Source organism: Balaenoptera borealis (assembly GCF_965194805.1).
Source record: "Balaenoptera borealis genome assembly, chromosome: 8".
NCBI classification, from domain to species: domain Eukaryota; kingdom Metazoa; phylum Chordata; class Mammalia; order Artiodactyla; family Balaenopteridae; genus Balaenoptera; species Balaenoptera borealis.
The window spans coordinates 78802714-78815710 of NC_138865.1; the positions used below are offsets into that span (position 1 = coordinate 78802714).

General features: G+C 40.7%; 1 protein-coding gene across 9 annotated transcripts in view; it reads left to right on the forward strand.

Moving 5' to 3' along the window:
* PCSK5 (proprotein convertase subtilisin/kexin type 5) overlaps window positions 1-12997 on the forward strand; it is a 465151-nt gene that overhangs the window by 194160 nt on the left and 257994 nt on the right. For all 9 annotated transcript variants that reach the window (XM_082401326.1, XM_082401328.1, XM_082401327.1 and 6 more), the window contains one exon: window positions 7648-7748. In XM_082401326.1, coding sequence (XP_082257452.1) covers window positions 7648-7748 — 101 coding nt within the window. The remainder of the gene's footprint in view (window positions 1-7647; window positions 7749-12997) is intronic.

Here is a 12997-nt window from a genome sequence, read left to right on the forward strand (position 1 = left end):
TTCCAGGGACATCCAGCATGGGGCTGTATGAAAGAATGGTGCTTTTCTTGCCTGTTTGGGGTTCTCTTCACAGTGATAAAAAAAAAAAAGAAAAATATGTGGACTATATAGGCATCCACTGTTTTTCACTACTTGGCCCACTCTTTCTTCTTTAATTTGAAAAGTAATTTTAATTTTTAAATTTATTACCTTTACTTGCATTTATATTCTTTTTTTTAAATTAATTAATTAATTTATTTATTTATTTTTGGCTGTGTTGGGTCTTCGTTTCTGTGAGAGGGCTTTCTCTAGTTGCGGCAAGCAGGGGCCACTCTTCATCGCGATGCGTGGGCCTCTCACTATCGCGGCCTCTCTTGTTGCGGAGCACAGGCTCCGGACACGCAGGCTCAGTAGTTGTGGCTCACGGGCCCAGTTGCTCCACGGCATGTGGGATCTTCCCAGACCAGGGCTCGAACCCGTGTCCCCTGCAGTAGCAGGCAGATTCTCAACCACTGCGCCACCAGGGAAGCCCCTCATTTATATTCTTGATGACAGTGTATTCAAATTTTATAAACTCCGAATACAATGAGCAATTTGCTTCATAGTCCTTTAGATAGGCGTTGTCCAGTAGAACTTTCTGCTAGGATGGAAAGGTTCTCCATCTGTGCTGCCAAAATGGTAGTCACTAGACACACGTGGCTGTCGAGCATGTTAAATGTGGCCAGTGCAATGGAAGAACTTTAATTTTAATTCCGATTAAATTTTAACTGATTTAAATTTAAATATCCACATGGGACTATTGGTGATTATGTTGAACAGCACATTTTTTATTTTTATGGCTCACTAATTTTGAATTTCATGCCGTTAGACCTCTTCCTAACCCCCTCAGACGATCGATCGGTCTTCTTGCAAAACACCTAAGCCCTTGGCCAGTCTAAGTGGCTAGTTCCCGTGGCCTGGCGTTGAACTCCCCAAAGTTACCTTTTGCCTTTTGTGTGATTTCAAACCAGGGCCCTCCTGTGCGACACGTGTCATCTGGCAGGAACACTCTTTTCCCAGAAACCACTTCATTTATGCCTCTTCTCAAATTTCCTCTCAGGAAGGCTGTTCTTCCTCACCTTCCCCTGAAAGAGTGGCACTCCCCTCTCCCCACACTCTACCCTTTTATCCTGTTCAGTTTTCTTTCTAGCGTCCTTAGAGCTACTTAACATGATGTTACACATTTTTTTATTGACTGTCTGTTTTCCATGCTAGAATGGAAACCACTTGAGGTTGAAGACTTTGTTCTTTCCCAGAGCCTGAGCTTGATAAATGTTCAAGCGTAACTGACGTTGAGAAAGATAGAAGCCTCACAAGGGGTTTAAACAGTCACAGGAGGCAGGTAGGTGCTCTCTCTCTTTCAGAGAATCTTCCTCTACTGGTAGGTTGGAGAAAGGCAAAGGGTACTTGACAATATATTTCACATAGGAAATTGCCTGCAGGAATCCTGCTATGTAAAGCTGTACATCCAACTATTCTTAGTGTCAAGGAGCCTTAAAGATCCTGTCTTTATGTAACCCTTCTCTACCTCCTGAATTTCTCCCAAGTTCTCTGTTAGAGATAAAGCTCCCCTCTCTCCCCAGTCACTCCCATCATTAAATTATCTGTTTCTTTTGGGACTTGTTCAGCCTTTGTCTGTTTTTCCTCTAGTAATTTGTCTCAGTGATTGGAATATGGGGGCCATCGTATTCCTCCTGGGTCTTGTGAGCCAAGGTTTAAATATATGCTCTGCTCAGCCCTCTTCTGATGTCATTTTATTTATTTGTGTTCAAAACAAACTTGCTGCCTGGGGTATCTCAGGGTTGGCCTGAAAGACCAGTTCCATTGGAGGAATTATCTTATTGCTTTTAATATTCCTAAGCAGCTACACATTTCCTTCTGCAGAAAGTACCCTCTCCACTAACGAATTTGTTATTCAGATGCAGTCATTACTATCATCTCTCTGTTTCTCCTTTTGATTTGGGAAATGTCATGATTTTTCATGAGTGAAAGACTAGCAAATCCAGATGTGTTTAGTTTGTATAGACGTCTGATCCATATTCTCTTGAGAATGTTAAAAAGAAGGAAGGAAAGTTTATGCCTGAAAAATTCTGATTTTGATTGTGGCCTGAAGGAGAATGGCGATACCCACTGGCTGACGGGGGCTGGATCCCAAGGCCAGTTTCGCCATAATTGCTGGTGATGGTCTGGAACTGCCACCTTTGCTCTCATGGGTGACTACACTCTGTAGCTCAGCTTTTTCTTTTGCTGCCATTTCAGGATTTGATACTTCACCACTTACCAGCTCTTTAGTGGCTGCATGTCCTTGGGCTCATGAATCTCTCTGAGCCTCCATTTCCTTAGTTAATAAATAGTATTGATATATCTTCCTTGCAGAGTTCTTGTGGATCAAATGTAATTTTATATACAGCTGTGTGCACACATATACACCTATTGCTCATTGCGTTGCTCTTTGCAAGTTGCTGGTGGTGGTGGTTTTAGAAGCAGTGCAGCTAGTGTTAGCAATAGTAGTAGTAAGAGAAATGGCTATACTTTAGCCCCTGGATTGTATATATACACATACACACATAATTTTTGTAGGCTGCTTATAAGTTTATGTAAGTCTTATTTGGAGAATCGATAAAGAAGTAACCTTGAAGTCTTTCCTAATAAGTGAGAGAGTTTAAAATATAGAACAAAATGAGTATAAAGAAGCTTGACACTAGTAATTCAACTTAACAAATAAATACTGTACCTCTGCTCTGTACCCAGCACTGAGCTGAACATTATAGAGATTCGAACAATGATATAAGATGGGATCCTTCTTTAGTGATAGCAACCTCACATTTATAAGCAAAACCTTACATTTGTACTTTACAGTTACAGATATTCATTGCAACATGGGAGTGGAATTTTGTGTGACCTTGTCAGTCATAATTGAATTTTACACCAGTCTTTGTGACTTTGGTGAACACAGAAAGCATTAGTTAGTCTTTGGTTCCTTTATATTTTGCTGTGCTTAATAAATCAGCTTCTCCTATTTTATTCGTTAACACATTTAAGATGTAGTTTCTGCCCTTATCCTCCTCCAGAGCTGTGTCTGAAACAGGTTTTGTTTTTTGTTTTTTGTTTTGGCACCTTTCTAATCCAAATCCAAATCAACACCAGAAACAAATTCAACCTAACAGACAGAATCATTTCACGTTTTAAAAATATCTGTTCAGTTGCTCTTTTAACAGATATGAGACAATATGGCACCTTCAAAATAAAACAGATCACAAGATATCAGGGAGATAGAAACTCCTAACTGTGTAAAGACTTGTCATTTATGGCCAGCCTCAATCTGAACTGAGTTTCCCTGGAGAATTACATCAACAGGCTAAAATAAAAGATCCAATCAGCCCAAGTAATTGAAATGTGAAATACTCGGAAATAAGAGCTTAGGATGAGAAAAAGGGATGGTTCTTCTCAGCAGAAGCCTGACTCGACCTGAATACCCACCCCATCTCACCAAATCAAGATGACATCCCAAACTTTGTGGAGTCCAAAAGCCCATCTGCTACGCATCCCGGGAGAGGCTGAAAATCTAATTTGCTGATCAAGACGGCTTTGATCTGGTGTGAGGCCTGGTGTCATCTCCTGTTTCCTTCACTCTGATGGGCAGAAATGATATTTTCTTGAGCAATCTGAGAAGTTCTGTGGAGAAAAATTCTGTTTCTGATTTGGGTAGTGAATTTGGGGAATTCAGAGCATGCAAGATGCGCCAGCGGGACCAAAACCAAATTCTGAGACATTCTACAATGGAATTGAAACTTAATGCGCTTTATTGTTCTGTTTTCACATATCAACTCTCTGAATTCCCAGCCCCATGATGCGGGCCAACCGTTGAATGCAACTTTTCCTTTAAATTACACTGTCAGTTCTTGTATGCATGCGTTGTGATTAATGGGGTTACCCCATGTGGTTCCAGTTTGGGGAGCATCATTTTTCTTTAAAATTGCATGCTCCTTGGTGGTCTTTGCCTTTTCTCTCTAAAGATGGACATAAAAACTTCCTGATGCTGTGCATTCTCTTAATGATGAAAACCCTGCCTTAGATCTTTCCGGTAATTTACACCTCAATATCTCGACCACTGACAGTAACTTCCTCTTGAAATGACCCAGCTGGAGTTTCCACTTAAAGCAGGATGAGAAGGGAGTAAGGATGTTTTTGTTTCTTTTCTCTCCATTCCTTTTAACCTCCCTCCTCTCCATCACCTTCCTGCTCCACTCCCTTTCTACCCCTACTCATTACTCAAGTTTCATTTAGTTAAAGTGATTGGAAAAAAAAAAATAAAAGCACAATGATGATGATATGCAATTCCACAAACTTGCCTATATTAATAGCATTTAACAGTAAATTGGTGTTTATATATAGAAGTACTGAGTGGCTGTTTACTTACGTATATATCATTTGTGTATATACCTGCAGACCCTATTTGGGTGGGGCATATTCCTATGGCCAACCCAACATCATAACATTTTTATTGTTCACTGGAGGTGAGGCTGGAGGTAGCTATTTATTACACTCGCAAATGCTGCACACACTTGGCGTCTCTATTCTGGATTTGTTTCTGTACATTGAAAGTGTCTGGTGCCGCTGAAGAATAAGCAAAATGAGCCAAGTGAGAAAACATCATGAAAAATCTTGAATTCAGGCACAAGTCATTGAAAAAAAAAAAAAACTTGGCAAAGGAATGTGACCGTGAGGGTGAGGTAAAATGAGAAAAATGCAGGCAAGGCCACCTCTCAACAACAGTATATCTGGAGACCTGGAAACAGGCTGCTGCTGGGGTGTTTATGCATTGACTTAGGGACCAGGCCTTTGGAAAACAAGGCTGCAAATTCACCCATCATTTCAAATGAAATAGAAATCACTTTTTAACAATCCATCAATCCCACTTCTGAGTACATATCCAAAAGAATTGAAAACAGGATCTGGGGACTTCCCTGGTGGTGCAGTGGTTAAGAGTCCGCCTGCCAATGCAGGGGACACGAGTTTGAGCCCTGGTCCGGGAAGATCCCACATGCCACGGAGCAGCTAAGCCCAGTGCACCATGACTGCTGAGCCTGTGCTCTAGAGCCCGGGAGCCACAACTACTGAAGCCCACGTGCCTAGAGCCCGTGCTTCACAACAAGAGAGGCCACCGCAATGAGTAGCCCGCGCACCGCAATGAAGAGTAGCCCCCACTCGCCGCAACAAGAGAAGGCCCTCGCGCAGCAACGAAGACCCAACACAGCCATAAAGAAGGAAGGAAGGAAGGGAGGAAGGAAAAAAAAGAAAAGAAAAGAAAGAAAGAATTAAGAAAAGGCCAGCTGTGGGTCTAAAGGAGTTGATCTTTAAAAAAAAGAATTGAAAACAGGATCTGGAAGAGATATTTACATACCTATGTTTATTGCAGCATTATTCACAATAGCCAAGAGGTGGAAGCAACCCAAATGCCAATTGACAGATGAATGAATAAAGAAAATATACTACATAATACAATGGAATATTATGCAGCCTAAAAAGAAGGAAATCCTGCCACATGCTACAACACGGATGAGCCTTGAGGACGTTATTCTAAGTGAAATAAGCCAATCACAAAAAAGACAAATGCTGCATAATTCCACTTACATGAGGTACCTAGAGCAGTGACAGTCACAGAAGCAAACAGTAGAATGGTGGTTGCCAGGGGCTGTGGAGGGGGCATGGGGAGTCGTTTAATGGGTAGAGTTTCAGTCAGGCAAGGTGAAAATGTCATAGAGCTCTAGGATTGCACAGCAAAGTGTATATAATTAGCAATACTGTACTGTACAATTTAGATGTTGTTAAAAGGGTAAATCTGTGTTATTTGTTTTTTTTACGTGGCCCCCTCCAAAAAGAAATACCTTTTTAACGTCAACAATTGAAAAATCTCAGAAGTTTCTTAATGTAGAAGTGGGTAGGGCTCTATTTACCCAGACATCTTGCGAACATCCACTGTGGAGGCTCAGAGGATGGCTAGCTAATCACGTCTGTGAATCTGGAAACAACTTGCCCTGCTTGCCAAACACGCGGTCGGGCTCTTGCCCAGCTCTCAGTTATTCCAGAAAAGAGTGCAAGGCTTGTCTCCTCTCTCCCACCACCTATCTACGCGGTTCTCTATATTTTTACTCTTTCTCCCATTTCTTTTGTATCAGTGCCTCTCTGGTATGGCTAATCTGGTAACATTAGTGGTGTCAAAAGGCATAAAGAACAGACGGTGAGCACTGATGGCCTCGTGTGAAACTAAATCACCGGGATGTCAATCTCGATTCATAACAGATAATTAAAGAGTCCCTTCAGACATCCTCACGTGACACTGAGGAAACTTTTAGGGGAGGACTCATTTCTAAAGAGTTATGCAGTGCTTTCTTTCGGTGATGAGCAAATTTCTTTCCAAATCAGCTAATCTGCATTCTTCTCTTGAAGGATGAACCTTAGAAAAACAAGGCTTTGTTTTCGCCACCTCTATTCCCCTACACCTTTCTGCTGACCTTTCACCTCAGTTTTCTTATCTGTAAAATATGGGCAATATACTTGTCTTGATGACTGAGAAAGCTTTACCAATGTCTTCCAATAACTACAACGAGACTCCTAAGTTCATCTCACAAGCCTTGTAGCTTCCCAACAGGAGGGCTATTAGTCCCAAGGGGGCAAAAAAGGATTCTTATCAGGGAGGGAGGATCTTAGATATTACAGTGGTTTGCAAAATTATATACCATAGTGCTTTATTTCTCTTGTTATGAAGATTCTGCATTTAATGTTTCTTCTTTCATGAAATGATCATGGAACAAAGGTTGAGAAACACTGCCCTTGCTGATGGGCATGTTATTCAGCCACAGCTGAAGTGAACTAGATTCAAAAACCAAGAGGAAAAAATGATCTAGTCCTCACATTTTGATTTTTAAAACATGTAAAATGGCTAATCTCCTATAATATACAAGCATGCACTTAGGGCTGTTCATTTCACATCAAGTACACTGGCTTCAACCTTGTTTTTAGTGTTTGTGTTAAATCTATCAGGAAGTCTTGGTTCATCCAAGTCACATTTCTGTGCATTCTAAAAATGAGTCTGTAAGCAAAGTTCCTTCTCGGGCAGAATAAGTCTTTTGCTTGAAATCTGCAGCTCTTCCAAGGTAATAGTTCTAGGAGGGCAGGAACAAGACCCTGTGCTTATATTCCTTATGCTAGGTGCTTAACTCAGTGTCTGGTTGTTGGCGCAACATGTTTGATTATTTAAAATGTTGGAGTAATGAAAGAACTTTTGTTTTAACTAAAGCTGGGACCAGAGAGAGGCAAGTGAGGTGCCTAGGGTGTAAAATTTAAGGATACACTTGCACAACCCATATGTTTCGGGCCAAAGGCTCACCTTAGTCCTGACCCTGGTTGTAACACAAGTGGAATCCAATTTCCAAACCCTCCCCTTTTCAGAGTTGATTTACACAGGCGATTCTCTGGAAGTGATACAGTCACAGGAGTGCAGGAACAAGGAATTTAAAACAACTATTTCAACACCCCTCCATTCCAGTTTTATGAGTAAATTTCTTTTTACTTGCATGTGACTCACATTGACCCCAGAGCCCTAAATTTTCCACTTCTGTCTTCTAGATCACTACGGATCTGAGGCAGCGTTGCACGGACAACCACACTGGGACATCGGCCTCAGCCCCCATGGCTGCAGGCATCATTGCACTGGCCCTGGAAGCCAAGTAAGCCTTTATCTCCATATGTCTCCACTGGCGACAGCCCCTCAGCTCAAGGATAGTTTACCCCTTCGCTAGTATACAATCCCGAGCACAACAAGCCAGAATATAATCTTCCCAATTCCACCTTTAAAACTTCAAAGATTAGGCCTTAAGAAAAGCTTCCCCTCTATTAAGGGAAAAGGCAACTTTTTTGGGTTTTATCTTCTTAAAAAAATCAAACTGTGTAATTACTTTATTGTGGAGTCATAGTACAAGCATGCCAGTTGGCTCTAACACTCTTGCCTTGTTGAGGTTTTTATTCTAGTCGGGGAATGTTCTGTGAGTCTCAGAAAGCTTAGGTCTGCCCACTTCTGGTTCCTTTCCCTGCAGGACAGATTCTGAGCAATGCAGCTCAGATTCCATGACAATAGAAACCATCACAGACTCACTCTGGGGAACAAAACACGTCAAGGTCATATGACAGGAGCCCGGGAAGAAAGACAACCCACTTAACTTAAATCCTTCTTAATGTTGTCAAATTTGGTGTTTAAAAGATCCCTTTGAAAGGCCCCCTCAGGTTATTTTAGGTTCTTAGGTTAGAATTATATGGTGGTAGGCCTCCTCTCTTCTTTCTCTAAGCACCAATAGATTAGTTTGTCTTAACTCTTTGAAAACCTAATAGAGATCTACACTCCCTTAACCCTCAATTTCAAAAGCCAAAATGGCCTGAAAGCTGAAAGTTGTTTTTTGCACATTTGACACCAAAACTCATTTGATGGCAAAACTTTCCCAGAACTGATTTGAAGCTATTTTCAATCTTTATGTATTGTGAAAATTCATACATTTCACTGTAGAAGCATTAATATATTTGATTATGAGGTGCTAGCTTGGACCCCACTGGAAGTTTTGTGTACCATATGCTATGGACACCATATCTGAAAAAATTTTGAATTCCCAACACATCTGGTCCAAGGATTTTATAAAAGGGATTGTGGGCCTGAACTCTGAGGCCATCCCTACAAGAGAATCATAACAAAAAGGAATTGAAGTAATGACATAAGTGTTTTTCCAAAAGTAACCTTGCATCCCTGCCCTAGGGAGGAATGGAAGGAGTCTTTCATATAAACCTGATATAGAGCAGTAGCAGGTGACAGGGAAAGAATACAAGAATCATGATGAGACTCGGGTATTAATAAGAACAGTACTGTTTCATTCCCAGTACATATTGGCTTCCCAACATTTACAGCTGACTCTCTATAAGGCAAACAGCCTCTGTCAAGGCAGTTGGGCCTCAGTGTAATATGGATTCAGTAAATTGCTAAGTCATGTGTAATTCCTTGGACTGAGACAGGCAGAAGAACACAGGCTCTGGATATGGTGCTATCTTAGTCCGTTCAAGCTGCTATAACAAAACACCATAAACTGAGTAGCTTATAAACAACAAACACTTATTTCTCACAGTTCTCAAAGCTGGAAAGTCCAAGATCAAGGTGCCAGCAGACTTAGTGTCTGGCAAGGACCCACCTCCTAGTTGGCCTTACATGGTAGAAGAAAGGGGCAAGGGAGATCTCTGGATAAATGTCTCTTATAAGGGCACTGATCCCATTAAAGAGGGATCCAGCCTTATGACCTAATCACCTCCCAAAGGCCCTACCTCCTAATACTCTCACATTGGGTGTTAAGTTTCAACATATGAATTTTGAGGGCACACAAATATTCAGACCATAGCAGGTACCATATCTTTTGGTGGCCTCCTGCCCCTAAGCATTGACATTGAGAGATATTCAAGCTCCCGTCAATGTTTGGATTTCTTTTGTTTTGGCAGGGTTAAATATTAAATCATTTCAACATATTTTATCTTTTAAAGTGTTAAAAGTTTAGCGAGGAGCTGGCATTTATCCTATTCTCACTTTATAACTTTTCACTGGACTGTTCTGACAGCAGATTAAGTGTCTGTGTTTTTAATTTTGTGACTGTAAATTGGATTTTGAAAAATATATCATCTTCATTCTGAAATTCTGGGTTGTTTCTCTGGAATAGTCTCCTGTCCACAAAACACTGAAAAACAAAATCAGGAATTCTTCCTGCACCTCCCTATTTCCCAAAAAAAGGATATAATCTCAAATTTGGCAACCAAGTACCATAACTGTGGCTATACAGCACATGCTACTCAGTTCCTTGAAATACTACTATAACACTAATATTTTCAACAATAATTCTTTTAACCACTATTTAAGCTCAAATGAAAAATCCTTAATTTTATGCCTCAAACAACACACTCAGTTGGATAAGGTTGCTTTGGGGCTGGGGAACACACTGGAAAGCTGCCTGTTTTCTTTCCCTTTGCATTTTGAGCATTTTTTTAAGATTGATTTTTGCCAAAACTGCAGTGGGTGGAAGGAAGGTCCTAGGATACAGTTTATGTAGAAAATCCACTGTATTTTAAGATTTTAAACAGTCTAGTCCGATCATGTGGCCAAAGTAGATAGTAAACAACCAGATCAGGTGAGAAAGAATAAACCTTTCCTTGCATCTCTATCGGTTTGTTCTACAGGCCAATCTTTGCCTGTAAGTGAAGCTGAAAGTTAGGGGAAAGAGGTCTGAGTACCTAAAGAGTGGGTCAGGCATGGATGTTAAACTAGCATCAATAAGCAATGGGCCTCCCACAGGAGAAAAAAGTATCTAAATAGCAAAGAGCTCAAGTAACAGTGTGCCAAGTTTGCAGTTGTTCTAAACAAAGCTAAGTTTAACCCTTGGTAAGTGTACCTCACCCAGTCACCCAGCCTCCACCACTAGTACTTCTTAACAACACTTAAACCTTGGTATTTTGAGATTCAACCTTTGCTATCACAAGTTGAAGAGCCTGATAGTAGTTCCCCGTTATCCATGTTCCAAGAACCCCAGTGGATGCCTTTAACCACAGATAGTACCAAGACCTATATGTACTATGTTTTTTCCTGTAAGTACATACCTATAACAAAGTTTAATTTATAAATTAGGCACAGTAAGAAATGAAGAACAATAACTAAAAAATTGAACAATTATAACAATATACTGTATTAAAAGTTATGTGAATGTGCTCTCTCTCAAAACATCTTATAGAACCATACTCACTCTTCTTGTGATGATGTGAGATGATAAAATGCCTCCGTGTTGAGATGAAGTGAGGTGAATGACGTAGGCATTGTGATGTACTGTTAGGCTACTACTGACCTTCTGATGATACGTCAGAAGGAGGGTCATCTTTGGGTAATCTGGATCATCACGCCATGGTTGGCGATCCCAGGTGGGACAGGGCTGGACGGTATGAGATTTCATCGCACTACTCAGAATGCTATACAATTTAAACTTATGAATTGTATGTTTCTGGAATTTTCCATGTAATATTTTTGGACCACGGTTGACCATGCATAAATGAAACCGCAGAAAGAGAAGACAAGGATTGGGGCGGGGAGGTGGACCACTGTACTCCCTTGTAAGGAGGGAAGAGAGAAAGCCAGAGCTGGGTAGAATTCTGGCCCAGGACTCTGTCCAGCACTTCAGATATTCACCCCCTGCTCAGGTCAGATGAGTCACGGGATGAGGCTGAGTGTTCAGGGGAAAAGCTGCAGGCAAGGACTGCCAATCCCTATCCAGCTGCATATCCCAGCTCTTTCTGCCCGACAAGGAGAAATGCATCGTTTCTCCTAATGTCACTAGGTTACAGTAGTATATACTCAGGGAAAACTGCCACGTCCCAGCTTCTTCACAGCCTGCTTCCTTTATGTCCCCACGTGTCTGCTTGCATCAGTAGGACTGTGGGTCCTACTCTGATGCTACTCCAGCTGTTGACCCCTCTGCATTCTGAGTCTTCTTGCTCCCCTAAGGTTGGAGCTTTCCAAAAAAATCTTCTTAGGAAACTAAGGGGAGAGAAAACAAAAACAAAACATAGAAACAGAGAAGCTTCAAGCGTTCAGATCTCTTATCTGAATGCAACAAAAGTTTGGTCATTAACTCTGCTGTGATAACTAATAGGACTCCCAGGCCATCCTTATCCTATGGGGTATGTAAGAACATGTGTTGCAAGAAACTCCACTGCAGCACACCCCCAGATCCTTGGGTAAAAGTGTACCACTCCCAAGACCGGAAGGATTCTCAGTTCTAAAAACCTACCTCCTTTACCTTTTTTTTCCTGAGTCTGAGCCCCTTTAAGCTCTATAGCCACCTCTGACAGTCTGATCATAACTTTGCCTTTCTAATTACTAAACGATTTCCTCCTGCTCCTAAAAATGTTACCTGGGTGCAAGAAGCAATTTCTAAAAATCAGGAGCAATTTCAGAATAAGAGAAAACACTGGCATCTTAAAAGAGAGGCAAGAAAACTGTTTCTGTTTTGGGGTACCCTCATCACATATGTGTTGGTTCAGAGGTTTATAATATTTCTGTTGTTTGGCTTTTGTGGATTTGGGGGGAATTTTCTGGTTTTTCAGTTGAGTGAATAGGGAATATGTAATCAGTGATTACAAAAAACTAATTATCATTTGGGCCATTGCTACTTAAAATGATATCTTTTTATATAGTGTAACTGAAAAAGTTTAAGTAAAATAAGTGTCCTGGGAGAAGGTTTCTTTATTTTTTTTTTATTGAAGTATAGTTGATTTACAATGTTGTGTTAATTTCTGCTGTACAACAAAGTGATTCGGTTATACATATATACACATTCTTTTTTAAATATTTTCCATTATGGTTTATCATAGGGTACTGAATATAGTTCTCTGCTATACAGTAAGACCTTGTTGTTTATCCATTCCATATATAACACCTTACATCTGCCAACCTCAACCTCCCACTCCACCCGTCCCCTCCCCAACCCCCTCCCCCTTGGCAACCACTAGTCTGTTCTCAATGTCGGTGAATCTGTTTCTGTTTCGTAGATAAGTTCATTTATGCCATATTTTACATTCCACACATAAGTGATACCATACACTATTTGTCTTTCTCATTCTGACTTACTTCACTTAGTATGATAATCTCTAGTTGTATCCATGTTGCTGTAAATGACATTATTGTGTTCATTTTTATGGCTGAGTAGTATTCCACTGTATATATGTATATACCACACCTTCTTGATCCATTCATCTGTCGATGGACATTTAGGTTGTTTCCATGTCTTGGCTATCGTGAATAGTGCTGTTGTGGACATAGGGGTGCATGTATCTTTTTGAATTAGGGTTTTCTCTGCATATATGCCCAGGACTGGGATTGCTGGATCATATGGTAATTTTGAGTTTTGAG